This window comes from Momordica charantia (assembly GCF_013281855.1).
Source record: "Momordica charantia cultivar OHB3-1 chromosome 6 unlocalized genomic scaffold, Mcharantia_2.0 BLBB01000006.1, whole genome shotgun sequence".
Lineage (NCBI taxonomy): Eukaryota > Viridiplantae > Streptophyta > Magnoliopsida > Cucurbitales > Cucurbitaceae > Momordica > Momordica charantia.
The window spans coordinates 24,272,264-24,298,228 of NW_028275164.1; the positions used below are offsets into that span (position 1 = coordinate 24,272,264).

General features: G+C 36.5%; 6 protein-coding genes across 8 annotated transcripts; 4 read left to right on the forward strand and 2 right to left on the reverse strand.

Moving 5' to 3' along the window:
• Window positions 1–1,135: 1,135 nt before the first annotated feature.
• On the forward strand, window positions 1,136–3,585 carry LOC111009413 (ubiquitin-ribosomal protein eL40 fusion protein). The gene is made up of 5 exons (XM_022282487.2): window positions 1,136–1,292; window positions 1,400–1,486; window positions 2,484–2,586; window positions 3,124–3,190; window positions 3,320–3,585. Exons 1-5 carry the CDS (start codon window positions 1,190–1,192, stop codon window positions 3,344–3,346), a joined length of 387 nt encoding a protein of 128 aa, XP_022138179.1. The 5' UTR covers window positions 1,136–1,189; the 3' UTR covers window positions 3,347–3,585.
• PLR1 (NAD(P)-linked oxidoreductase superfamily protein) lies at window positions 3,443–6,407 on the reverse strand. Of its 2 annotated transcripts, XM_022282484.2 has the most exons (9): window positions 6,172–6,407; window positions 5,867–6,095; window positions 5,679–5,760; window positions 5,422–5,545; window positions 5,186–5,287; window positions 4,402–4,553; window positions 4,230–4,323; window positions 3,775–3,956; window positions 3,443–3,694 (listed from the first exon to the last, which is right to left on the reverse strand). In XM_022282484.2, exons 1-9 carry the CDS (start codon window positions 6,295–6,297, stop codon window positions 3,691–3,693), a joined length of 1,095 nt encoding a protein of 364 aa, XP_022138176.1. In that variant the 5' UTR covers window positions 6,298–6,407; the 3' UTR covers window positions 3,443–3,690. The 2 variants fall into 2 exon arrangements, with proteins under 2 accessions (XP_022138176.1, XP_022138177.1); XM_022282485.2 differs by lacking the exon at window positions 3,443–3,694 and having other exon boundaries at window positions 3,771–3,956.
• Window positions 6,408–7,568: 1,161 nt separating this feature from the next.
• On the forward strand, window positions 7,569–10,826 carry LOC111009257 (putative 6-phosphogluconolactonase 4, chloroplastic). The gene is made up of 3 exons (XM_022282291.2): window positions 7,569–7,955; window positions 8,282–8,417; window positions 9,843–10,826. The coding sequence occupies exons 1-3, from the start codon at window positions 7,594–7,596 to the stop codon at window positions 10,311–10,313; spliced, it is 969 nt and encodes a 322-aa protein (XP_022137983.1). The 5' UTR covers window positions 7,569–7,593; the 3' UTR covers window positions 10,314–10,826.
• Window positions 10,827–11,924: 1,098 nt separating this feature from the next.
• Window positions 11,925–17,710, forward strand: LOC111009153 (rab GTPase-activating protein 22). The gene is made up of 5 exons (XM_022282114.2): window positions 11,925–12,564; window positions 13,687–13,822; window positions 13,961–14,010; window positions 15,895–15,948; window positions 16,099–17,710. The coding sequence occupies exons 1-5, from the start codon at window positions 12,413–12,415 to the stop codon at window positions 17,342–17,344; spliced, it is 1,638 nt and encodes a 545-aa protein (XP_022137806.1). The 5' UTR covers window positions 11,925–12,412; the 3' UTR covers window positions 17,345–17,710.
• A 230-nt stretch (window positions 17,711–17,940) lies between these two features.
• LOC111009154 (cytochrome b5) lies at window positions 17,941–20,227 on the reverse strand. Of its 2 annotated transcripts, none has more exons than XM_088125438.1 (4): window positions 20,071–20,227; window positions 19,752–19,844; window positions 18,503–18,569; window positions 17,941–18,422 (listed from the first exon to the last, which is right to left on the reverse strand). In XM_088125438.1, exons 2-4 carry the CDS (start codon window positions 19,836–19,838, stop codon window positions 18,172–18,174), a joined length of 405 nt encoding a protein of 134 aa, XP_087981564.1. In that variant the 5' UTR covers window positions 19,839–19,844; window positions 20,071–20,227; the 3' UTR covers window positions 17,941–18,171. The 2 variants fall into 2 exon arrangements, with proteins under 2 accessions (XP_087981564.1, XP_087981565.1); XM_088125439.1 differs by lacking the exon at window positions 20,071–20,227 and adding an exon at window positions 19,969–20,065.
• A 1,761-nt stretch (window positions 20,228–21,988) lies between these two features.
• On the forward strand, window positions 21,989–24,982 carry LOC111009444 (uncharacterized). Its single transcript, XM_022282524.2, has 5 exons — window positions 21,989–22,420; window positions 22,590–22,890; window positions 22,999–23,157; window positions 23,299–23,594; window positions 24,415–24,982. The coding sequence occupies exons 1-5, from the start codon at window positions 22,220–22,222 to the stop codon at window positions 24,631–24,633; spliced, it is 1,176 nt and encodes a 391-aa protein (XP_022138216.1). The 5' UTR covers window positions 21,989–22,219; the 3' UTR covers window positions 24,634–24,982.
• The last annotated feature ends 983 nt before the right edge of the window (window positions 24,983–25,965 follow it).

The window sequence follows — 25,965 nt, forward strand, 5'->3', positions numbered from 1 at the left end:
TACCAACTACTAATATTTTAGATTTTCCTCTCTTATTTCCTGTCTCTATGCCCCCTCTCCCTCTTTTTTCAGATTTTCTTTTCTTTCTCCATATTTTCCATTGACATATTTTTTCCGGTTTTTCTCTTCTTTGTTTTCTTCTATTTTTTTCCTTCTTCTCTCTCTTTAGCAACCTAAAAAACCTAACTTTTAAACTTGAAAAATCAATTACGAATCGAAAAAAATTAAATTAATTATGAAAAAAATATATTAAAAAAAGTTGAAATTACATATAAAATATAAAATATTTAATCGTTTAATATGAAAAATCAAATTTACATAATTACATCACAAGTTTTATCCGATTTAATTGACAAAAAGAGAGTCAAGAGAAGAGGAACAAGGAAAAAAAACTTGCGTGGATCTCGGCCCGGGATTGCATACCCGTACCAAGATGGTATTAAAAAAATACTATCCCGGGATTATTCTGTCTCGACTGCAATCCCGACCTGGGATATAGACTTTCGAGCTTTTTTCTTCTTCTTCTCTCATTTCTTACTCATTCTTCATAAAATTAAAATCTGTCTTCCATCTTAAAAAATTAGAGATGATTTTGGGAAGCTGTTGAGAATTTGGTGGATATGTTCAATATGTTGTTTTTTTATGGGTAATGGAATAACAATTTTCTTTCTTCTTCCATTAAAAAATCTGAACATCTTAAGAAATTTCTTCAGAAGTGAAAGATGGGAGACAAAAGGGGAGAGAAAGGAAAGAATTAAAAAATAATTTAATTTATGTTGATTCTGTTTAATTATGGGAAGATTTTTTTGGATTCGGTGGTTGGTTCTCAATTGGTAATTGATTCTTAGATTAAAACGTTAATTTTTTTCTTATCAGATTCAAAATAGGGATATTTTGATAATTTTATAAAGACAAAAATGAAAAAGAGTCACAATAAAAGGGATCACAAGTTAAGGTTTTTCAATAGTGGATCATAAATCCCAATTTTCTTGTTAGTATTTATAAAAAGGGCTATTCATAAAAAAAAAAAACCATATATATTTGGTATAGTGTAACCTTAATTTTGTAATTATTTTGAATATTAGACTTTTTAAAACTTTACAAAATCTAGGTTATCTATATATATATACAAGTTGGAACGAAGAACCCCCCATCGCCGATACGCCGAGGAAAAGAGAGAGCCAAGAAAATGCAGATCTTCGTGAAAACCCTAACGGGGAAGACCATTACGCTGGAAGTTGAGTCCAGCGACACCATTGACAATGTGAAGGCCAAGATCCAGGATAAGGAGGGTATGTTTATGTTATTCATTTGCTTTAGGATTTTTCATTCTCTAGCCAAGTATCGTTTCAGATATTGATGCCGTTTGTTTTTTCGATTTATGTTGTAAACTCTCCAGGTATTCCCCCCGACCAGCAGAGGCTGATCTTTGCCGGAAAGCAGCTCGAGGATGGCCGCACTCTCGCCGACTACAACATTCAGAAAGGTAGCTTTTAGTTTAAATTTGACGTACGATGTGAAATAGGCGAGGAAACTTTAGCTTAATTGCTGTTATAGATCCATCCGATGGTGGCTTCATTTGTTTTCCGATTCCCTTAATTTTTGGATGTCACTGGCATACGAGTCGTAGCAACGATCTTTTATGAGTTAGTCTACAAATTTAGAAACGTTAACTAGACATTCTGTACTGATTGTTTTAATTAGCGGTTGAACCTGGCTACGAACTGGTTTGTAGCTTGTTGGCTTGATAGGGACCTAAATATTCTCGCATGTCATAAGTTCAAAGCATGGTGGTAGTGATTTGTTTGGTTTCAAACTAATTAGTGATCGAACTGGCTAATTACTCCTTACTTGGGGGTGGGGCGTCGTAGATTGAAAGGAACTCTGAAACAGTAAAATCAATGAGTCGATGCTTGTTTCTTGTTGTGATGTTTCTGAATTCATCAATGAGGCATGGTCGTGTTGTTTGGTTTGGTTTGGTTTCAAACTAATTAGTGATTGAACTTGGCTAATTACTCCTTACTTGGGGTGGGGCGTCTTAGATTGAAAGGAACTATGGAACATTGTAGTCGATGAGTCAATGGTTGTTTCTAGTTGCAATGTTTTTGTATTCATCAGAAAACTATGAGCAGCGGGTTGAATTAGTGCATGATATTATTTTTTATTTCTTATTACGAAAAGAATGGCATTCTTTAAGACTGGATATATTGCCGTAGTTTCTTAAACCTACGAAATAATATTTGTAGGTACATTTGATTTATCATTATAGTTATTTGATGTTTGCTTAGAAATTTCTTTCGAAGTATAATTGCTTTTAGAGACTACTTTCTGTGTAATCAAAGAGATGTAGTGTTAAGGGGGATTTCCTGGAAACATGTGGTTTAGGAACTACGAATCCATATAACTACTCCGTGCATGAACAATAGTTTCATTTGCTTTCTCATTATTAAATTAAATTTATGATTTTTTGGTTGGATGTTCAGAATCAACACTACATCTGGTTCTGAGGCTTCGTGGTGGGATTATTGAGCCTTCTTTGATGGCATTGGCCAGGAAATATAACCAGGACAAGATGATCTGTCGCAAGTAAGTTATTTGTTGTTTTTGGTAGGGCTGGTAGATGAACTGAAATAACTGAAACAACTGACTAACTGAACCATGTTGATCCAAAGATTCCGAACTGACTGTTATTCAGTTTTATACTTTTTCTTTATGTGGTTTGGTTTGAACAATTACAAGAATCATTGGTTTGTTTCAGTTTTTAGTTTGCCTTTTGAGGAAACTAAGAAATCAATCCAAGCCATGTGATTTTATCACACAATTAGAAAATATTGAACCTAAAAAGCTATAACCAATACGATATTCAGTTCAAAATCAGTTTAATAGCTCGGTTCGTGAAAAATAATGTTAACTAATTCAGTTTTAGATTTGGACAAGAAACTTGACCAAGCCGAATCAATGAACACTCTCGATTAGACGTATCATAATTTGGTGAAATTTTGTTTATTTTACATTGCTTTTCATCGCTAACACACTATTTTATGGGCGTGACATGGCTTGTAAAAACTTTTCTTCTAGAACATGGAATGTGTTTAAAGTTTTTTCTTCTTTTTCGGGTCACAGATGTTATGCACGCCTACATCCCCGTGCTGTCAACTGCCGGAAAAAGAAATGTGGACACAGTAATCAGGTAAAGGGTATTATATTAATTAGTCGATTGTTTTCATTCTTTGGTAAAATCGTGTGCATAATGTGCCAGCAAATGTTTTGATTTATTTGGGTTCACTGTTGGACTGAATGCAACTCGTTAAAATTGCAGCTGAGGCCAAAGAAGAAGATCAAGTAGACTGCTGATCCAGAGAAGGGAACGTTATGGAACCTGATATGTCACTCAATTCGCTCGCTGGCCTCTTATGGTTCATTAGGATTATGTGCTCATCGGTTTAAGGACTCAATTTTTGTAGTTTGACTTTGAAAGATTTAAGTTTGGTTCCGCTTATCACAATTTTTGGTTGCTTTACAATGGTTTTGACTCTATTTGAATCTATTTTAGTGATGAAATGAGTGTTCATTATTCTCTCATAATTTCTCACATCATTTTAATTCTACAGCCCGCCCTTGTTAGCTACATTCACCTCACCACCTTCTCCCTGGGCCTGGGCGTTTCTCCCTTTGTGCAGCCAGCCAAGTTTACCTGATTTTCAATGAAGGGTCAAAATTGAAAGAATTCATGTTTATAAATGTAAGAGAGAACGAAGTAACTTAAACAATCACCTAGTCTGGAAAATATTCTGTATCATCCTCTGTGGGGACTCTCGAGCTCCATCTTCCAACAGGTTCAGTTCCTCCTGGGTAAGGCGCCAGCCAAGAGCACCCAAATTTTCTTGAGATTGCTTCAATGTCTTAGCTCCAGGTATGGGAATCGTTCCCTTGGAAATGCACCAGTTTATAGCAACCTGTCACCAACTCGAATCATGTAAAACCGATTATTGTGTGATGTACAAGGTCAAGGTCGTAAGTTCCAGTTTTGCCCCCCAATACCCATTTTCTAAGTAAAATCTTGGCGATAAGGATTTCAAGGGTAGACAGCCAATAATTTTGAAAAACATGAAAAGTGAGGAAAGAAGTTGAAAGTGAAGCATTCAGCATCGGAACCAGAGTGTCCGAAGGATGCAAATCACAGATCATCCCTCGTGAATAATGCCATTGAAGAGAGGTAATTTAATTACTTGTGGGATCGTTTTGCGCCTTCTCTCTGCAATGTCTGTAAGTGTAGTCAGTAAAGGTTCTAAGCCTGGGAGAATCTGCCTGAACAGCAAACCCCTGAAAATGGCAACATGAAATAGAATAGCATGAGATTCAGAAAGAACTAATGTCATCAGATTCTTGTTTAGAAGTTACCGAGGTCCAGATGGAAGCTTGGAAGGTGAGTATTTTCCTGTAAGCATTCCAAGTCCTAAAGGACTGTAAGCAATTAAGCGAATGCCCAAAGAATCACAAATCTTCTTCATCTCCAACTGCTCATCTCCTATGCTTAGTAAAGAAAATTGCACCTAAAATGGACCATTTAGTAGGGACGAAAGCCAACCGCCATCCCAACCAGTCATTTAACCATCATCATTCTCATACAATAAATTTTGTAGTGTGAATTAGACATCTACTCCATTTTATGTTACGGAATCATGGACAACTATGTCCATCAAACCCATAACACAAATGAATCAATAATTCATCTTACAACATTTGAAAACTCGTAAAACTATCTTAGGTTGGCCTACTTATCACTAGAGCAATGGTAAGAAGGAACGAATTCAAATTCATGGTGACCACCTATTTAGAATATTAAAATCCTACAAATTTCTTCCCAACTTAATGTTGTAGGATTCTATGATTGTCTCAGCTACGTGGGCTTGCCCAAATACTCATTGAGATATAAAATAATAAAAATAAAAATAATATAGATTACTACATCTACCTTGGTCTAAATTCATATCCTTGTTTAGATTTAAAACATTATACCAGTGCATGGAGGTTGATAAACACGTTCTTTCGTACTATGATCTTAGTTGAACAAGATCTGTTCTATAGGTTGTACAATACAACTCCGTCCTCGAGTTCTAAGCCAACCATGTTCTTACTAAAGACCTGAGTAGAGCACAAGAGGAGACATGTTCTTGCTAAATACCTGAGCAGAGCATAAGGGGACTCCTCGGTCTTTTAGGTAGTCATATATCTTTACAAGTTGCTTTGGTCCGTAGTTGCTCACTCCAACTGCTTGAACTAAGCCCTATAATTCACCAAATTTGTGAGTATTGTATAGCCTCAAGAGCAAACATATATTTCATGGGAATCCGAATGCAAGCTTAATAAAGAGAAGTAAATATGAGAAAGTTGAAGCATTTGAGCAAAAATTATGGTAACCTTATCATACATTGCCACTAGTCCATCCCAAAGAGCCATCTCCTGAAAAGGAGCATAGTTTGCTGTTGACCAATGTAATTGTCCTATACCAATTTGCTCAATCTGCATTCGATCCAAAGACGCCCTAAATAAAGCTAATTGTCATCTAAATGTATTGTTGTAGTAACTCCACAAACTAATTAAGGAGAATATATTGATAAATTGATATGTATATAAGAGAAGAGAGAAATTTGATTGGAATTAGATGCAAACCGTACTTGCAAGCTTTGACGAATTGGGCAGGTGTTAGGCGCCATGGATACGCTGCAAACTTGGTGGCTATCACGATGTCATTTTTCCCTGGAGAAGAAGGCATTAGCGACATCTTGTTCCTTGAGAATGTTCAATTTCAACAGGCCACGAAGAGAGGAAGAAAAATTGGTATGAATTAGAGAGCAAAGCGGACCTTGAGATTCTCGGATAAATTTTCCAAGTAGCTTTTCGCTTTGGCCGTTCAATCTTCCAGTACCGTAGGAATCCGCGGTGTCGAAGAGGTTGATTCCATTGTCGATTGCGAGATTGAAGATTTGCTGAAGCTCGGCGTCCATGGCTTCCTGGTAGCCCCATAAGATCTGGTTCCCCCACGCCCACGTTCCAATTCCCATAGGGGATACACTCAGAGGACCCATCTTCACCTGTAATTGAAGGCAGGGTGGGTATTGTGTTTTCATTCAATTTGAATAAAATAGAAAGGGGACATTGAGAGAAAACCTTCTGCCATGGCCAAACCAGAGGAAGCTTCAGTGGCTTGAAAGCCGCAGGAGAAGAAGAAAGAGAAGTGTTGTTTACAGCGGCGAAGCACAAGGACGGACTGAATCTGAATGTTGAGGAAGCCATTGCTGCCACAAGAAAGGAGTTGAAGAAAAAAAGTTGAACAGATTTGATTGGGCTATGTGGTGGAGCATTCCAGTCATAGAACAATCAACCATGAGCAATGGTAACGATAGCGTAATAGCGGTAAGGATAGTAATATAATAACAAGGATAGCCTAACAATGATAACGATAGCAATAGTTCGATCATCTCTTTTAGTTATAATGATAACGTTAATAATAATAGAGAATAATAATAACGATAATAATAGTTAGAGTTTATATTAACAACATAATTTCTAATTTAATCTCAACAATTTCAAATTCGTTAGCAGCAGTGATAACAATAATGGTAGTAATAACGTAATAGCAGTAACGATAGTAATATAATAGTAAGGATAGCGTAATAACGGTAGTAATAGTGATAGTTTATAACTTTCCAGTTTTTTAATTGATTCTTTATTTTTCTCTTTCAATTTTTTTAAATTTGATTATTTTTTTTCAATTATATCTTTATATTTACATTTATCTGTACCGCTACCTGTATCTATACGTGTATTTATACATCTACATCTACTTATGTCTATATCTTATTTTTTCTCTTTCAATTTTTTTCCAATTCAAGGTAGGGAGTAGAGATATGGGTGAAGGTAGAGGCGGAGATATGAGAAAAAAATAATTAAGAAAATGTGAGAGATAAGCGAAAAATGAGTATTTCGAATTGGAAAAAAAATTAAAATTTTATTTTAAGACCAAAGAAAAAAAATTAAAATGAACAAATAGAAATGAAATTAAATTAACCGCACAAAAATTATGTTATTACTTGAAAAAATACGAGAGATTTGAATTAAAAATAATTGAACTCAATAGGAAAAAAAAAAGAAAGAAATAATTAATTAATAAATAAAAATGGAATTCACCTAACAAAAATAACTAAAAAAATTTGAAAGAAAAAAATTTAGAGAACTAAAAAATTAACTCAATATAAAACAAAAAGTAAAAAAATAACGAAGAAATAGTTAAGAGAGAAGGACAATCACAGGCAAAAAATTATAATAACAGTTTTTCAAGAAATAGGCATGTCTCACTGACGAGGTGTGGTGTCGTCTAGCTCAATCTCCTCTAAATTTTTGCCTGCTATTTATTTATATTAAATTTGAATTCGCCTTTTTTTTTTCTTCTCAGGTTTTCGGGTTAAACTCCGCCCGAACCGAGTCTATGCGGGTTTCCGGGTCAGTTCTTTACACCCATAGCGGCCCGCCCGGCTGTGACTGAAAAGTCAAAAAGCCCATTTCCTCACTTGTTCTGCTCTCTGCTATATTATGGCTTCCTCTTCTCTCTCACTTCCAGCCACCCTTCGTACACTCTCCTCCACTCTGCGAACCCCTCCTAAGATTTCTTTCCCGCTTCACTCTCTGCCGGTTTCATCGAAGCCCCGCGATTTCTCCCTCGCCTTCACTCAGATTTTTTCTGGGGTTTCCGAGTTACAGCCCAAGAAGCGGCTCGGTATAAGAGCTATTGCGTCGGCTACTGATATGGCATCGGAGAAGAGGGTCTTCGATTCAGGGGAAGATCTAGCAGTTTCTGTAGCCGAATACACCGCTGCTTTGTCGGATCAGTTTGCTAAGAAGAGGGGTGCTTTCACTGTGGTTCTGTCTGGTGGATCTCTTATCAAATGCCTCAGGTTTGCTTTTCCTTTACCCGCCTTTTCTAATTCTACTTGCTTTTCTACTCTTCATGCAATTTCTTGATGACTAGACTTGGATTGTGAAATATGGGCGTAGCAACTTCAGCTTCAATTTCAGGACTGTCTTTTAGGTCATTAAAGAATTGGGTATGACATAGGAAGGCAACTTAAGAGTGCACTCGTTGTTGTAGAAATGGGATTAAAATATGTGGCTTCTTTTGTTTTCTGATAGCCTAGAAACATGCATGTATGGGAAAACCAGTTACTTGGGTTTCAGGGTTGATGCTTTGATAATGTGAAATGGTTGATACTTCAAATTTCAGAAAATTGGTGGAGCCACCATATGTTGATTCAATAGACTGGTCCAAATGGCATGTGTTTTGGGTTGATGAGAGAGTTGTTCCCAAGGATCACGCTGACAGCAACTACAAGCTCGCTTATGATGGTTTTCTCTCTAAGGTTATACTTATTCTATAGTCTTTGTGAAATGGTCGCATGGCATTTAATTCATGTTTTTGACAGTTCATTTATGCCTTTCATATAAAATTATGAGATTGTGCGAGAACTGTTCTAGAGAACGGCTTTTATGCTTATTTTCTGTTAGTTTGTTCTAATGCATGGGCTATTGTTAGAACAATTGGCTTTCTTCTCTCACTCAACATCATAGGCTTGTGAATGGTGGTTAATTTTGAAAACAGCTCCTATATAGTTGTGGAACTACTTATATAGGAATTTGGAATGGGGGAGTTTGTATAGAGTTGGAGGGAGCACATGGATGTATTATGATTACCTCTGAAAAAATCTGGGCCATGTTTGATCAAACTATTTTGTTTTTAGTTTTATGTTTTTAACTCACAATTTCTTTGATGTGCTTTCACCATCCTTACATACAAATTTGAAATCTTAGTTAAATTTTAAAAACAAAAATAATTTTATAAAAAATAATTCTTTTAGTTTCAAAATTTGACTTCAATTTTAAAATTTTTTTTGAACGGTAGATTACAGACCAAAGAGATACATAGTTAGAAGCAGTGTTTTTGATAGAACCCAAATCACTAACACAAACAACTAGAATATATTGAAAAGATAGAAGAACTACAATAACTACCCAGTAATTCAATGTTCTTGGACCTTTCCCTCTCTTGAGTATTCTTACTCAAGCCTATATCATACTAAATAATTGTCTGCCTCAATCCTTTCTCACTCACTGTATTTGTAACAGATCCCCGTACCAACTTCCCTAACCAATTACTAATATACCCTTAATACCTTAATAATATTCCTAATTCTATCCTAATAGTAATAGCATTCCTTTCATGTCTATAAGCTTAATTTTTTAAAACAGAAAACCACTCATATGGAGCGTTAATTACGGATTACTAATCTGAATTAGTTTATGCTGGGAAGAAGGTTCGAACGAATTCTCTACTTCAAATTATTTGTTTCCCAAACCATTTTCTTAGGTTATGCAAGTTATTTTAGCTGTACAGTGCTGGTTGACAGCCTCATATTTATATCATATCACACGACTGTGTATTGCAGTCTAATTCTATCATAATTCAGTGGAAGGTTATTTTTCCATTTCTGCACAATTAAACATAGGTTACTATGAGGGTTATCTCAATGGTCTAATAGACAATCTGTTATTCCAAGTCTTTTTAATCTTAGGTACTAATCATGGTGACTACTTTTCTAAGATATTAAAAATCTTACTAGTAAGAAGTTCAATGTCAAATATTATGGTGATTGTCTTCTGGATTAGTCAACGTGCAGAAGTGGACTTTGACGCCCATAGTTATTTAAAAACACAACCTACCTAGGGTAATCAATTCTTGCTAAGATGCCCACTTTTGAATTATTCATTCATGCGTCATTTTTTTGTAGGTGCCAATTCTTCCTGGTCACGTTTATGCTATTAATGATGCATTATCAGCTGAGGGTGCAGCTGAAGATTATGAAACCTGTCTGAAGCATTTGGTGACTACCAAAGTGGTTGATGTCTCTGCAGCAAGCGGGTTCCCAAAATTTGATCTTATGCTTCTTGGTATGGGCCCAGATGGTCATGTGGCTTCTTTATTCCCAGGTCATCCCCTTCTCAACGAGAATCAGAAATGGGTTGCCTTCATCAAGGATTCCCCAAAACCGCCCCCAGAGAGAATCACTTTCACCTATCCGGTTATCAACTCATCAGAATACATTGCACTTGTGGTTCCCGGTGCTAGCAAAGTGGATGCTGTGTATACAGCATTAGGAGGAGGAAATCCTCAAAATGCTGAAACATTACCTGTTCAGAGGGTCGCTCCTGAAGGTGTTTTGACGTGGTTCTTGGACAAGGATGCAGCTTCGAAGCTGTAGTGTAAACGAGATATGTCAATCAGACGTAGCATCCATGGTGTGTTAGGCTTATGGTATGCATTTGAATAAGAGAATCTGTATGTTCACATCTGGGTTGGAGTGAATAAATGTAGTTTGAAGTTTGTTGGGAGTTTTCCGACCCATTCCTTTTGGTTAACGCAAATATTTAGTGCTAAAAATGGTATTGTTGGAGTAGTGGGAAACTTGAAAAGGGAAGAATTCTACAATTGACATAATAATTGAAGAAGACAGTGGGCAGTGGTCTGATCGATGCTTTTTTGCTTTAGGAAGGAAGATGGCTTTGATTTACAAGACAGAGCGAAAGCCAAAGTATGTTGTGTTGTCACTATCTGTGTGGAATATAGAGCAGCCAAGTTCGGTCCTAAATTATTCTCCAAAATCTCTTTTGGCCATTAATTTTGCAAAAGCTTCCATCTACATGTCCCTACAAAAACATCTCATCTTCTAACATTTGTGCTTTGGAATTGAACCCATTTTCCATGTTTCTTTTTCCTTTTTCTTTTCATCATGTAACTTAACAAGCCATTAAATTTAAATCTGTCATCGTCGAAGCAACATTGGATTGGATTGGATTGGTTCAACGTTTTTATTGTATGTAAGATAATACTTTTACGATACTAAAATAAATTAAATAAAAAGACTGAAATTTGATTCCGATATCTTATGGTTTCAATGAACAGGCATTGGCAAGAATCATGTTTGATGATAGGCTTCTTCTATGAGTTTACTTTTTGCATAAAAAGGGGACACCTTTTTCTTTTCTATTCTTTCTTTTCCATCTTTTTAAATCAAAGCGCCTTACTTTGTTGACTCTTTTTTCTTTTTTCAATAATTAAAAAGAAAATGTATTTGTGATTCCAATTCCCTTCCCACAAGCCAAGCCAAAGCCAATCTCTGTTATTGCAAATTTCTCCATTCAATCTTCTCCCCTTTTCTAAATCTTATATTATACTTATTATTATTACTTCAATTTTTCTTATGGAGGCCATTTGACTTAATGTTGGGGATGTATTTAAGTTATGTTATGGCAAAACGAGCATAAATCAGAGGTAATTGATATATGTCTCTAATCAAGAGGTTATGAGTTTGATGATCCCCACCCCGTACTCAAAAGTTGTGTTCTTGAATCAAGATTAAGATGTCATTAAAATCTCTCAGATCATTATCCATTTAGAAGCTTGATTTTCAAGGAACTGCTCAAATGTACTTTAATCATGTCTTTTTTTATTATTTTTTTATATATTTGGAAATTAGTTACAAAAGCATAATAATTAAAAGTTGGTCAAGGGTAAAAAACCAAAAATAATTATAAAGAAAAAAAAAACTCTTCTTTTTAACTTTATGGATTAAAATTCTAAAACTTTCCTGGAAGAAACGATGAACATAATAACCAACCATCTAAATCTTCAACACTATTATTATTACTGCTGCAGATTGGAAAAACTGTTTCTTGTATGTTATAAACTACGTCGTTTAGCGAGTCAGAACTCAGAACTCACATCACAATCCAGGAAATTTGTAATTTAAAAAATTAATATTATTATTGGATTTGAAAAAAAATATATTAATTTGGGTCCCATTCCCACTCCCATTCCCATTCCCATTCCCATTCCCAGGTAGTTTCATAGAGTCTTCTGCTCTCTCTCTCTCTTGCTCGCAATCGCAGGTCAGTGGAGGGAGAGAGAAAGAGAGAGAGGCCGAAGGAATCAAAGCAGTTGCAGTTGCAGTTGGAGTTGCAGTTGGCTTTCTGTTGGTTGGGAGTAAACAAACCCTAAGGGAAGAAGGGAACGGAAGTTGGGATTCTACTTTTCTTCATGTTCATGTTCTTGTTCTTGTTCATCTTTATCTCCGACGCCGTCGCCGTCGCTCCCCGCGGCGGTTCTGGATTCCGGGGAATGCCTTCGCCTGCTCCCATCGCTGTTGCACCCTTGCTGGGCCTCTTCCTGCTTCTGCTCCCTTTCAACTCATCTACTACTTCATTAAACCCATGACAGCCTTTCATCACCCAAATCCAAACCCTAGTTACCCACAAAAAGGATTTTGCAAATATACCCTCATTCCACTATCTACCATACTCAATGAAAGCCCTCCGCAGGACACAAACTTCCTCCTCCTCCAATTCCAATTCCAACTCCAATTCTTCTTCTCCTTCCTCCTCCTGGGTTCATTTGCGTTCTGTTTTAGTTGTTGTCAGCAACTCCTCCCCATCTTCATGTTCTTCCTCTGATCGGTGAGTAACTGTTTTATCAACCCATTTATTGGGGTTCGGCTTTTAGTTCACCATTTAGATCTCCATCTTAAACTGTCTGTCTCCTGCTTTTGTTGGTCTATTTGGTGTCTCTTACTGATACTTCCCTGTCTTGCTTCTATTTTCAACTTTTTCTACCTGTTCCTTGATTGTTTAATTTAATGGTTGTGAGTACTGTACAGCTTTTTTAACATTAGTTTTGAGCTGGGTTCTGGCTAATTATAGCTTCTTGTTACAAAACTGTTTTCGAGGGTCTTCATCAGGTAGAAATCTGGCTGATTATTTGGATACGTTTGTACTGCATTTGTATGAATCAAGTCGATTACGTTTTTATTCCAGAAACTGAAGGGTATTTTCCTTCTTCTTTTCCACCCCTCTTTTGATTCCGCATTGACAAGAATACGAGTATTTTGGTTTTTCATTTGAAATGTTCAGAATGGAACGTCTTAGTAAAGTGATATATGCAAGCACAGGATCAAATTTTCCGTGTAAACATGGTCTGGGTGTTCGTGTTGGAAACCCTGCCTTAGGAGTCAGTAAGTTATTGTGATCCTGAAATCATGCATCTAACTGGGGGATTTGTAATTAACATCACGCATTCTTATTTAAACGTTTCAATGCAAAATTAAGTAAAGCCAAATTTCTCAAGCCCATAATTCAGGAGGCTAATATTTGTCTTAAAATTTATGTTGCAATGCTGTATTAATTAACATTAACATGGTGGGAATCTTTCGAGCTTTGCGGTGCAAAAATGATCAGATAACTTCCATTCTCCTGCCTTGGATGGGTGGAGTTTTGCTGCTTTGATCACAGAAATTTGAATTTAGGGAGGGACTACTTAAGTTTATTTTACTTGTTTTGGTTCGTTTTAATTTGTTCCAGTAATTGTTGCTCCATGTATTTTCTTATATCCTGATAACAGCTGACAATTTCAATATGTAATGGCAGAATTTTCAATTATTGATCATTGACCACTTAAGTTGAATCGGCAATGGATTGAAATGTTGATTCTTGTTATGAAGTCATACATTCTGTAACTTGAATTCTGTACCTAACAAGAGGTTCCTAGAATTTTCTTCTCAGTGGTATCTCTTTCGATTTCAGGTGTCGTCTCAAATCACCATGGTCGCGCAGAAAAAGAAAAAATGCACTTTCATCTCGACAATGGAGAACTGTGTTTAATCCAGATGGGAAACTCCGGGATGGTGGAATTAAGTTCGTAAAAAAAGTTCGCAGTGGAGTAAGTCAACATTATGTTCGACTATCTTATGAAAAATATTACGTTTGTCTGTTTATTGCTCTTCTCAGCTCGAGTATGTTATCTCAATTCCTTAGTTCCTGTTGTTGAATTAAAATATTAATGCAATTTTTGATTTAGGGTGTTGATCCAAGTATTCGGGCAGAGGTTTGGCCTTTCCTTCTTGGAGTGTAAGTACCACTCACCTTTGCGTCTTGTCTATTACCTCCATTATAAATGGCCTATATGTTTGAAGTAGAGCTGTTCTACTCTCTCGTGCATGTATTGCCTGTTCTAAAGTTATTTATTTCATGGACAGTATCTTCAATACAATCAAAATTGTTAAATTATTTGTTCTTTTACTTATTATTAAATTTTATCAGTTTGTTTCTAGGAATTAGAATATATCTTACACTGGTCAAGTATCTTGTACAACTCCAGCCATTTCCATTGGTAAATGTCAATGAATCTTAATTAGATGACCTGATCAAGCAAGGTCAAGTATCTTACTCAATTTAAGAGAGATCCATCAATCATGGTCAATGTTTTAAAAGGCTAAAAGTTAGAAAAGGCATAAGCCTCGAGGCAGCATGAGAAGTAAGTCTCAATTAAAAAATATATATATCGAAAAATTATAAAATTGTGTAATCAAGTATTAATATACACAATTGTACAAAAAAAAAGGTCTTAATAAACACAATCATATGAAAGTACCAAAAAGAAACCATTTCAATCTTTTTTTTGAAAGGATAAAAAGAAATAATGTCTATCAATTCTCACTTAAATAAATAAAGATTCTAAAAGGTAATTCTAAACTTTATTATCATCACAAATTTTTCTTAGATGGACTATTTTCAGATATTTCATAAATCATACCATCAATAAAATATTTGATTCCTATTTTAAAACATCACTAGGTTTTCTTTAATTTTTTTTTTACTTCAGTGTCCTCCAAAACCTTAGCTGTGAAAGTAATAATGCACCAACTTACCACAGCTCATGATATAATAGCAGCACACAAATAATAGCGGACTTGAACATAGTTCAATTGGTGAAGGTACTACTACTTACCTCCTTAAAGGTTAGAGGTTCAAAGCCCCACCTCTTATTGAACTTTGAAAAAGGAAGAAGAATAGAAAACGAGTAGTAAAACTTGGCTACTCTTCCGACCATTGTATGAGGCATAAAGAATCTGAACATTTGTGTGCTGTGATTGGAAGCGCTAATCTCTTCTATAAGAGGAGCCTCTTATGATTCAAAGAAGGCATAAGTCTAGAAGTTTGAGCCTTGATGACATATATTGTTTGAAATCATTATTAAAAATTTTAAATATATGAATATTTTTAAATGATGTGTCATTGTCCTGTTCGTTTCCTAAGTTTTTTGTAGAATGACATGTTAGATGAGTCATTAATTAATAATTGGAGTTGAGGTGTCTGATCCCATACTGTAGGGAATACCTTTTCCTTGCATCACAAACACAAACATATGCACAAAGAAAGAGAAAGTTGTATCTTTACAGTTTGCTTCTAAATGTCTTGTTAATTATTTGTTGCACGCCTGAACTTGGAGGTATGTGGAATATTTGACAAGAATTAGAAAGCCCTTATCATTGCGTTTAGTATCTAATTTCATTACATTATTTGATTTAAATTGCCCGATTCAGCTGTTTGGTGAGTGTTGGGTACTACTGGGTAGTGATTAGATGGTCAATGAGAAAGACAATGTATTATTGAAGGAGGGGAAGTTAGGCCCTTGTAAATATCGGTCCAAAACTTTAGCAAAATGTAACTGGGATATCATTCCAAGTGATTTGCTCAACCAGCTTAGCACTTCTTCAGGGATAAATTGCGGTTTATGTGCTGCTTTAGTTATATTGATATTTGTGTGACTGCTTTAGTTATATTGGTATTTTTATGAACTCTGTTGAACAATGCATTATTTAGGCCTTAAATTGATCTACGTCTATATTGCTTTAAAGCTCCGTATTACTGTGGTGCTCTAAATACTAGAAACGCAGATTTTCTACTTTACATGCATTGATTTTATTTGACTGACCCTATAACTTTTAACAGCTATGACCTCAAGAGTTCTAAAGAGGAAAGGGATATTATAAAGACTCAAAAAAGGTGCTTAGTATATCTTTTTAAATATTTTTTATTTAGTATTTATGCTGGATTCTTTATGCATTACTTTAGGTTGTTGCAAGATGTCTCTCTCTCTTCAGTGACATCCATCTATGAGGATTTTATTTTACAATTATAATGTTTTTGGTGCAGAAAGGAATATGAAAAACTCCGTAAACAGTGCAGGCGATTGATAAAACGTAGGAATGAAAGCTCTAAATGGAATGAATTTGGGGACATGATTGTCGGGGAAGATGGCTTTCTTGTGCGAGACATAGATTCTCCTAGTTCTGAAGATGTGGTTAGTGCTAGAGAGTCTCTTTCGAGTGAAGAAAGGTGCTCAAATGTTGAATTTTTGGATGAACCCTTCTGCTCTTTGTTGGAAGGGGAGGGGAGTTCAAGACAGATCGCAGCTGATGGTTCTTTGGTACTGAATTCGGACTCCTCTGACTCAGACTCCTCAGACGACTTGGATGTTAGTCAGACTTTTCCCCCCACAGATGGAATGGAAGAACCTTATCTTGATATGACGCCTAAGGAAAATTCTTCTCCCCCTAGGACTGAGGTCTCATCAAAGCTCCATAATAGTGAAGACTTTGCAACATGGCAGCGGATTATCCGACTTGATGCACTTCGTTCTAACTCAGAATGGGTACCATACTTGACATCTCAAGCAATGGTTTCGGATGGCAGAGCCCGGCGGTCTGCTGAGGCTGTTGGTTTAGTTGATTATGACCATCTAGAACCTTGTATGATCTTCCATGCTGCAAGACTAGTTGCAATTCTTGAAGCATATGCTCTTTATGACCCTGAAATTGGTTATTGTCAAGGCATGAGCGATCTACTCTCTCCTATCATTACTGTAATTGCTGAGGATCATGAGGCATTCTGGTGTTTTGTTGGCTTTATGCGCAAGGCTCGCCACAATTTTAGGCTCGATGAGGTTGGAATTAGAAGGCAGTTAAACATAGTCGCTAAGATTATTAGGTGCAAGGACTCGCACCTTTACAAGCACCTGGAGAAACTTCAGGCTGAGGATTGCTTTTTCGTATACCGGATGGTTGTGGTGCTATTCAGAAGGGAATTGACTTTTGAACAGACGTTATGTCTTTGGGAAGTCATATGGGCAGATCAGGCAGCCATAAGGGCTGGAATAGGGAAGTCTGCATGGAGCCGAATAAGGCAACGAGCTCCGCCAACAGATGATTTATTGCTTTATGCGATTGCTGCTTCGGTATTGCAGAGAAGGAAACTGATCATAGAGAAGTATAGTAGCATGGATGAAATTCTGAGGGAATGTAACAGCATGGCTGGACACCTTGATGTGTGGAAGCTTCTGGATGGTGCGCACAATTTGGTGGTAACCTTACACGACAAGATAGAGACGTCCTTCCAGTAACTGGAGGGTCCATACCAATTTCAGTTCAGTTCTCACTAACTTCTTGGTGCTGTACTCTTGGCTGTTGGGGTCCTAAAAAGGTGCAACTTTGGCCATTTCGTTATGCTGTTGAGTGGTTGTAGCTTACAATGAAAAGCTCCTTAAAGTTTATTTATAATGCTGTTTAGGAGCAGCTTACTGTGAAAGCTCTCAAGTTATGGGACAGTAGCCGAATCAAACGTATGGGACAGTAGCCGAATCAAACGATTCTCATAAACGTCTGTTTTCGTACGCTTTGCTTTGTGGTATAAGTTATGAACTTCTGACCTGCTTGTCTCACTGATTCACTATTCATAAATGTATCATTTTGGACAGTTACAGCTCCCAGTCTGTGGCATCTTTTACTAGGTTTAATCCCACTAATTCTTACGTTAAAAGGTCAGCATGAAAATCGTCTTTGTTTAGTACAAATATTCGTCTGCATCAAACTGAAAAGAGGAGAAATTTCAACTTTAGATTTGTGATAATTCCATAATTCTGAAAAAACTCAGAGACAGTTGATGCTCTCTGATGAACTGAACACCTTCCAAGATGCAGTATAGAAAAGGCAGGCAAAATGAGCCAACTAATTATTAATTATTAAGTTGAATACTGTTTACACAGTCAGAAAAGAAGAAATAAATATTTGATAATGCAGACAGACTCTGATCTAAGACTAAACCCACATGAAAACACAAACCAAGAGAGTAAAAACTAAAGAAAAGTCCTTTCTAAACAAACATAATTGCTTTCGCTTTGCTGCGAATAAGCAGTTTATTACCCTCCAAAGGGTTTATCATTCTGTTCGTTCATTCATTCTTGGTGTAGTGTCGAACGGCAAATGCCAATCCCAAAATGAATATGGGAACCAGAATCTGCAATATCTTAATCACAAATTCGGGTGTCTTGTCTGAGTTGTACTGGGTTTGCTGCGCTGGAATGTACATCCTCTTCAAAGGAACTGTCGAAGGATCAATTTCTCCTATGTAATATTTGTCCATCATTTCTCTTGCTGAATCGCTGTGCCCAACATCTTCGAAATCGTTTGTCGCATCTTTTCCTGCAAATGTTCGGAAACTGTTATATCATTTGCAAGTGTTTCCTATAATGGAACCCTGAGGCTTACGGCTTACAGCTTACCAGTTGCGGACAATAATACTTCATCGCCTCCGGGATGATCCTCCATGAAAGGAGTTACATCATAAACCTGAGGCCATGGCCACAAGATCAAACACGAGATGAGACAAGATATTCTAACTTTTGCACATACACAAGATAAATTACTAATGATACACAAAAAGCTTAACTCTGAATGAGCCTCTGGTCCCCTCCTAAGCCATCCAATGCTGAGAGCATCATTTCTCAGTAGCCATGTGCATTCTAAAAGCCAGATACATAGTCCCTGAACTAAACCTAGGGAACAACAGCCACCAAACCCTAAACTAGGTACCTAACCACCCCTGATTTAGCACTTGATTTAACAGGCATTTATATTTACAAGTTGCTTTCTTTACTCTTGAGTCAATCCATGGTCATTGGGGCTCAAAATACCTTAGCAAGAGCAGTTCATATGATGTCTTTAAAAGGTTCCTCCAAAAGGGATTTAAACCCATGACCCACTAGGTAAGGTTGAACATGAGTTTTCATCACCATGCTCAACCCTTGGGATTCATTTGTAAGCAACTTATAACAAGCAATTCAATGAAGTTGTGTTTCTTAATGGGGGGAAAACATTTGTCTGAAACCTCATGGTGAAGAGAGAAGTTTAGGACACTTCAAGTTTCAACCAACAAGATCAAAGAGGGACGTGATTATGTATTTAAACACAATGTGGCCTTCATACAATACATAAACATCGTAACTGCTGTATTACCTTCTTCCCAGTTCCCATTTTGAGATGAATATGGAATAGTAAAATTAAGACACTGTAGATAAGTAACATTTCACGCGATTCAATCATACAACACAAACAATTCCCGAAATACCCAAATATTTAAAGCCAAGACCAATTTCCCCTCTCTAATTATTGAAGAACTAAACAAAACAGATAAAGAAGAGATATCCCCTTTTTTTGTGTGTGTGGAAAAAAGATTGGTACACATAGAATCTCGTATATGATTCCAAACAATGAAGAAAAGGAAAGATGATATTGAAATTGAGAATCTACAGTGAAACCCCCAAAGTGAAGGCATCTAATATCAAACTCTTTCGGGCGGATATTCGATGAGAATCCAGAGTTAGCAAGAGCTGTTCGTTTTCCTTTGCCGAAAACATTAGCCATAGGGTTTTGCAGCCAACCACACAATGAAAAACCCCAGACAATAAGACCAGAAACCAGTCTTCTGTGCTAAATAAAATGCTATGAAAAATCAAGTAAGAGAGATCTGACCTTCCCAGAAATTACAAGCCAACAATCTTTGGTTTTGTTGTGCTTTGCCACTTCTTCGAATAGATGAACCTTCGGATCCGAAGCCATTTATGACTGCGAGAACCCAAAAAAAAAAAAAAAAAAAAAAAAAAAAAACCTCAAAGGGAATTCATAAACCCCAGAAGGAGCAGAGGCCAAGAACTCGAAATTTCACATCCGAAAACAGAATTAGAATTACCGAACACCAAACGGCGAAGAGCAAGCAAGTGTAGTGTAGAAGAAGAAAGAGTTGGAATTTGGAAATCAAAATTGAGTTGCTAACGAAGGAAATGACACTTACAGTTACAGATGGAAAAGGGTTGAAGAACAACAAATTGCTGTTTGCGGCAATTGCAAAGCCCAGTTGGTTCCTCATTTGGAAAGGGGGAAAGAAACCATTTTATAGACACGATGGGAGGCCCGCAAAAAGCCCCTGGAATTGCATGTTAATTACAATGTTAACCAAGGGCAGATTAGTCAATATTCAATCACAGAAGACATGGGAAATGGGAATTACAAAGCATTTTCTGGTAAATTAATTGGAAACTTGGGTTTGGGCTACAAATGAAAAAGAAAAGAGGAGAAAAAAATTGACTTTCCAAAACTCCAAAACAGGTGGCTGAGGCCCCATGCGAAACGATGGGTCTCGCATTACCAACCAACGGAAATGAAAAATGCTTTTTTTTTTTCCTTTTTCCAAGAAAAAACTCAAGAGAAGGAGTTATATGTCTTAGAGTCCTAATCATTCCTTATCAGAGGAGGAGTTCGCTCCGTCACGTAAGATCCTCGAACTTACTACGACCACTTTTCGTAGCCTATACTTGTGTGTAAGCCAAATAAAAGGTGATTGTTTTAGGCGGGGTGGACCAGACACCTTCGAATGATGTGAACGGATTCGTTTCTGGGATAGCTTACTTCTCTTCTAGGTTGATGACGACTTATGTTGTGGCTGGCCTATCATGATGTTTCATTGGTCGAAAAGTCCATTTACGACTTCTATTGGCTACCATAAGATAAAGTTTTGTTTTGTTTTCAAATTCACTTAACTAGATTCAATGAATATTTTACATGGTTTTTAAAACAATTTTGAATTTTGTGATTACTCTGAAAACATAATTTTCATGCTTTCAATGATGTAAAATTATTTTATTTTTGTTAAAATTAGAATAGGTAAGGCATAATAATATATATGTATTTTAAATAGGGTTAAATAATAATAATAATCCTCAAATCCTTAGCATCTAGCGTCATTCCCCTCAAAACCTGTTCGTATGTCAAGGTTTAATTACAATAATTTCTTGAATTAAAGAATGGTCGATCGAGAATTCAAATGAAAAAAATACTAATATATCCTTACTTTCCGATTCCCTAATCACATGAGATGTATACTTGAACTTGATTTGATGTTAATTTGTATAGCATACCCAATCTTTAATCTTTATATTCCGATTCTTGAACTTGACTCAAGGATTTTGACGTTTGTGTTTTGAGCTTGAATCGAAATCTTGTGCACTTCGAAATTTTTCAAATCTTCAAAGTCTTCTAATATTTAGATAGTTGTGGTCATGAGAAATGTTCTCCTCAGTTTATGTGAGTTTAGGTTCGAGTGATTTTTGACTCAACCATTGAACTTAGATTTCATTTGAGTCATAAACTCAATTATGTAAAGGGTTTGAGTTTAAACAATTTTGAATATAACCCATGGACTTGAGCCTCATTTGAGACATAGATTCACTCAACTGAGTAAATTCAGACTTATTCTAATTCAGTTGTCAATTATTAATCCATGACTCTTAGGCTAATTGTTTAGGGACAACTTATAATTTAATGAGTTTGAGTTTATTTAATTTGAGTTGTATCTTATGGTTTAGACTATCCGGTAGAATCAAACGGCCATAAAAAGACACATTATTACTTAAATTTATTACTCAACACCATCCAACCATCATGAGATGACTCAAGTGGTCAATGAAGATCAATGTAAATAGCAAACGACTTAGAGGGAATGAGTTAAAAAAAAATTTTTAGTAACAATATGAGTAGCTAATTATAAGATTAAAAATGAAAATAATAATTTATAGTTGGCTTTTGCAATTTTGTTGCCAACATATCTCAATAAAGTATGTGAATTTGAATTCCTACCTAGATATTGTATTAAAAGAATTTTGGTTTTTTTACAAATTTGCAAAAATGAATTTATACTTTTATCATCCCAATTCATAGATTGTGATTGTGATTGTGGTGCACCGACTTCAGATTCCGCTAGACCCATCGCTTTTCTCCTTCTAATTTTCCTTTGGCACGGGGGAAAAAAGCTTCTTCTTCTTCTTCTTCAATCTTCAATCCTATTTCAAAATCTTCTTCCTCTTTTCGGCATTTGGCATTTCGGAATCACAATCCTATTTTGCAGCTGCTTGATTCGGGAACCCTCGATTGCTCCACCACCAGTTATGGGGAGCCGTTCGTCGGAGACCAGGTTCGTTCAGGAATTGCTTCTCTACGCAGCCAGCGCCGCCCTGAGCTGCCTCGTTTTGTTCGCTGGCCTACGCCACCTCGACCCCAACCGCGAGGCTTCTAAGAAGGCTCTCGAGCACAAGAAGGAGATTGCCAAACGCTTGGGCCGCCCTCTCATCCAGACCAACCCTTACGAGGTACAATTTTGTTTACGTCCATTTTTAATCTGGTTCTGTATTCCTTTTTTGTTTCTCTTACTTGGGGTTTCAATTAGGGACTTCAATTGAACTGGGTAGGTTTTGGCTTTAAGATTCTTCATAAATCAATACGTTCTTGTTTAACTTGCGACTTACATTTTATAACCAGGACGTGATTGCTTGTGATGTTATAAACCCTGATCACATCGATGTCGAATTTAACTCTATTGGAGGCCTTGAAAGTATCAAGCAAGCTTTAATTGAATTGGTGATACTTCCACTTAGGAGGCCAGATTTGTTTTCGCATGGGAAGCTTCTTGGTCCGCAGAAAGGGGTCTTGTTATATGGACCACCTGGTACTGGGAAAACAATGCTCGCGAAAGCTATTGCAAAGGAGTCTGGAGCTGTTTTCATTAATGTTAGAATTTCAAATCTGATGAGCAAATGGTTTGGTGATGCACAAAAGCTAGGTTAGTCTAGGGATTTGTGGATGGATGTGAAGGATTTCTTTTTCCCTTAGTGGATTCTTTATGAACTATTTATGCCTGATTGGTCGTTTGCCTAACATGACTTTTCAGTGGCTGCTGTGTTTAGCTTGGCTTATAAGCTCCAGCCTGCTATTATATTCATTGATGAGGTCGATAGTTTTTTGGGTCAGCGACGAACAACAGATCATGAAGCAATGACGAACATGAAGACCGAGTTCATGGCCCTATGGGATGGATTTACGACAGATCGTGAGTCATACTTTAACCTATTTTGTTCTTTTCTTTGTAAACAGAAGGATTTAGTAGGTAGTAAAGTATATGCTATTGTGGGATTTAATTACTTAAAATAGATAGCCCTATGGTTCTGATGTGTCATGTGTATTCTTATAGAGACTGCTCGTGTTATGGTTCTTGCTGCTACTAATCGCCCATCCGAACTGGATGAAGCTATTCTTCGGCGTCTTCCACAGGCCTTTGAGATTGGAATACCTGACCGGAGGGAGAGAGCAGAGATATTAAAGGTCATTTTGAAGGGTGAGCGGGTTGAACAAAATATAGACTATGACCATGTGGCAAGCTTGTGTGAGGGGTACACAGGTTCAGATATTCTCGAACTATGCAAAAAAGCTGCTTATTTTCCTATCAGGGATCTTCTTGATGAAGAGAAGAAGGGGAAACAATCTTCCGTAAGTACATTTATCACTTTTTCTCTTCCCCTCCCATCTGTTTAGTTACTTATTGCTTCCTTTTGGGTATGCTGGAGTTTTATATTTGAGTTGATAACCAATTATTTACATTCATCACTTGGGCTTCTGCTAAGATGGGATATATATGCTACTGGCTCCCCTGGCCGTGAAGATAAGTTTGGATACTGATCATTTATGTTTTTTAATCTTTCAAGGGCTTATGACTTGAGACCCTAATATTATGTTATAACTTGTGCATCTACCGGCCCCAAGGGGTAGCCTAGTCGAGAAGAGCTTGGAATCTCTTGGTCATACTAGCTTGGGGCCTAGTTGGCAAGGGTTTGGAGTCTCTTGATTATACTAGCTTAGAGGTTTCAAGTTCGAACGTCTTGGTAAGCTTAATACCAAAAATCCTTAATATCTTCCGGGTTCGGGCCTTAGGACAGGTGCAGGTGCCCCTAGGTATAGGGGAGCAAAGCTCCGAATAGTTATAAAAAAAAAAGAAAAAACTTGTTCATCTACTGGCCATCGTTGTCCAGTTGTGAAAACAAATAGCAAATTTGACAATAGCAAAAGGAAAGGGAACCCTGAGAGTATTCCTTTGGGGGATTGGCAACATGATAGGGTACTAAATAATTTGATTTCTGAAAATGAAGCATCTTAATTCTCTCTTTCATTTATTTTATTTTTTTTCATTTTCATACGTTATGAGGATGTATATATTGTGTTGGTGTTGGTGACAAAGTTTCAGTCTTCAATTGCCATTGAGTACGCAATCCTTGGGTAAATATGATAGGGCCTTGATTGTTTCGGTTTTCAGGTACCAAGGCCACTGTCGCAGTCGGATTTGGGAAAGGTTCTTGCCACATCCACAAAGACAAAGGTTGCTGCGAGTGAGTACACTGGACTCAGCTCTAATTCATCAGGGTGGGCAGGGCAGCGGGAACCTGGCGATTATGAGGTTCAAGCAGCTATAAGTGAACTCTCGAAGCTTGTGGTCTCCCAAATCTTGAATATTCAATCCGATACCCGGGAATAGTGAAAACCCCAAAATTATCGAGGATTCTCGCAACTCATTTAGTGTTTAACTAGCACATAGATTACTAGAGATGCATCCTTGATTCGAAGGGTCCATCTCGTATCTAAAATTTTGAAGTTCTGAATGGTTTCTGGTAGTTGCATATTCCAGCTTTCCTTGCTGCCTCAAACATGAAATGGTGGTCATATTTATGTATTGTGATGAAGGATTAACCCTGTTGATAATCTTTTTGTATGGATCATGGTCATCCTCGGACAATCTTTCTGTTGTATTTCACTGTCTAAACTTTTTTACGCTGTACCAAAAATCAGCGATATGGAAATTCTAAAGCCTCTCTCTCTTCAACGTAGCGGGAATTGAAGCTCGGTTGATTTGAATAGGTGAGTTAAAAGCTGTAGATGATTTAAAATGAAATGTTAATTACATAAGCTTTGTTATTCCCTTTTGCATTTGCTATTAGGTTCTGAATTTATAGCGTCTAATAGGTTTAGAACAATCAATTTTGTATTATCCTTGATTTATTATACACTTCTTAAAGTTGGAAGTTTTTGGTTATGTGGCTTCTTGCTTGCATGATTCTTGGCTTGTCTTTGATTATGGTTTTTTTCCCTAGTCCCCTTTGTCAGGTCTAAGGAATGAAAATTGAAGTATTGTAAAGTTCACAAGATTTGAATAAAATTCTCAACCACTCGTAACTTTTTATCATAAAACAAAAGAAATTAGGTCCATTGAGATGAATTTCGACATCTTTGATTCTTCCGGTTCCATATAAGAATTTTACTTCTAATTATTATGTTAATTCACAAATAATGTCTTTGTTTAGTTTCCATTTCTAATTAAAAAAAATTATCAAAATCTAACCAATTTTCGGGAAAAAACAAGAGGTTTGACTTTGGTTAAAATTTTCAAAATAGACTGCGGTTATAGAAGCATGAATTTTAAATTAAAAAACTAAAAAACATATTTTTATCGTACAAACTTGTAATCAATTAATTCGTTTTCAATTGTAGGTGTAATATTATAGAATGGAGTGGAGACTTGTGGGTGAACAGTGTTTATTCTGGTCAAACTTTTTACACAACAAATATATAAAGGCATGCCATTTTTCAACCCCTTATCCCTTACAAATTCTTGAAATCAATTATTTTTCATTTCAAAAATTAGTTGGAAAAACACATAAGCTTTTTGCAGAGATTGAGAGAAAAAAGGTCAACGTTTGCTCCATTTTTCTAATCTAGCAAACAAAAAAGGAAAGCAAATTCACAGGTTTAGATTTAGCCGCCAAAACCAAAAGTGAGGAACATTTACATCAGAATGGGAAGTGCAGACCAT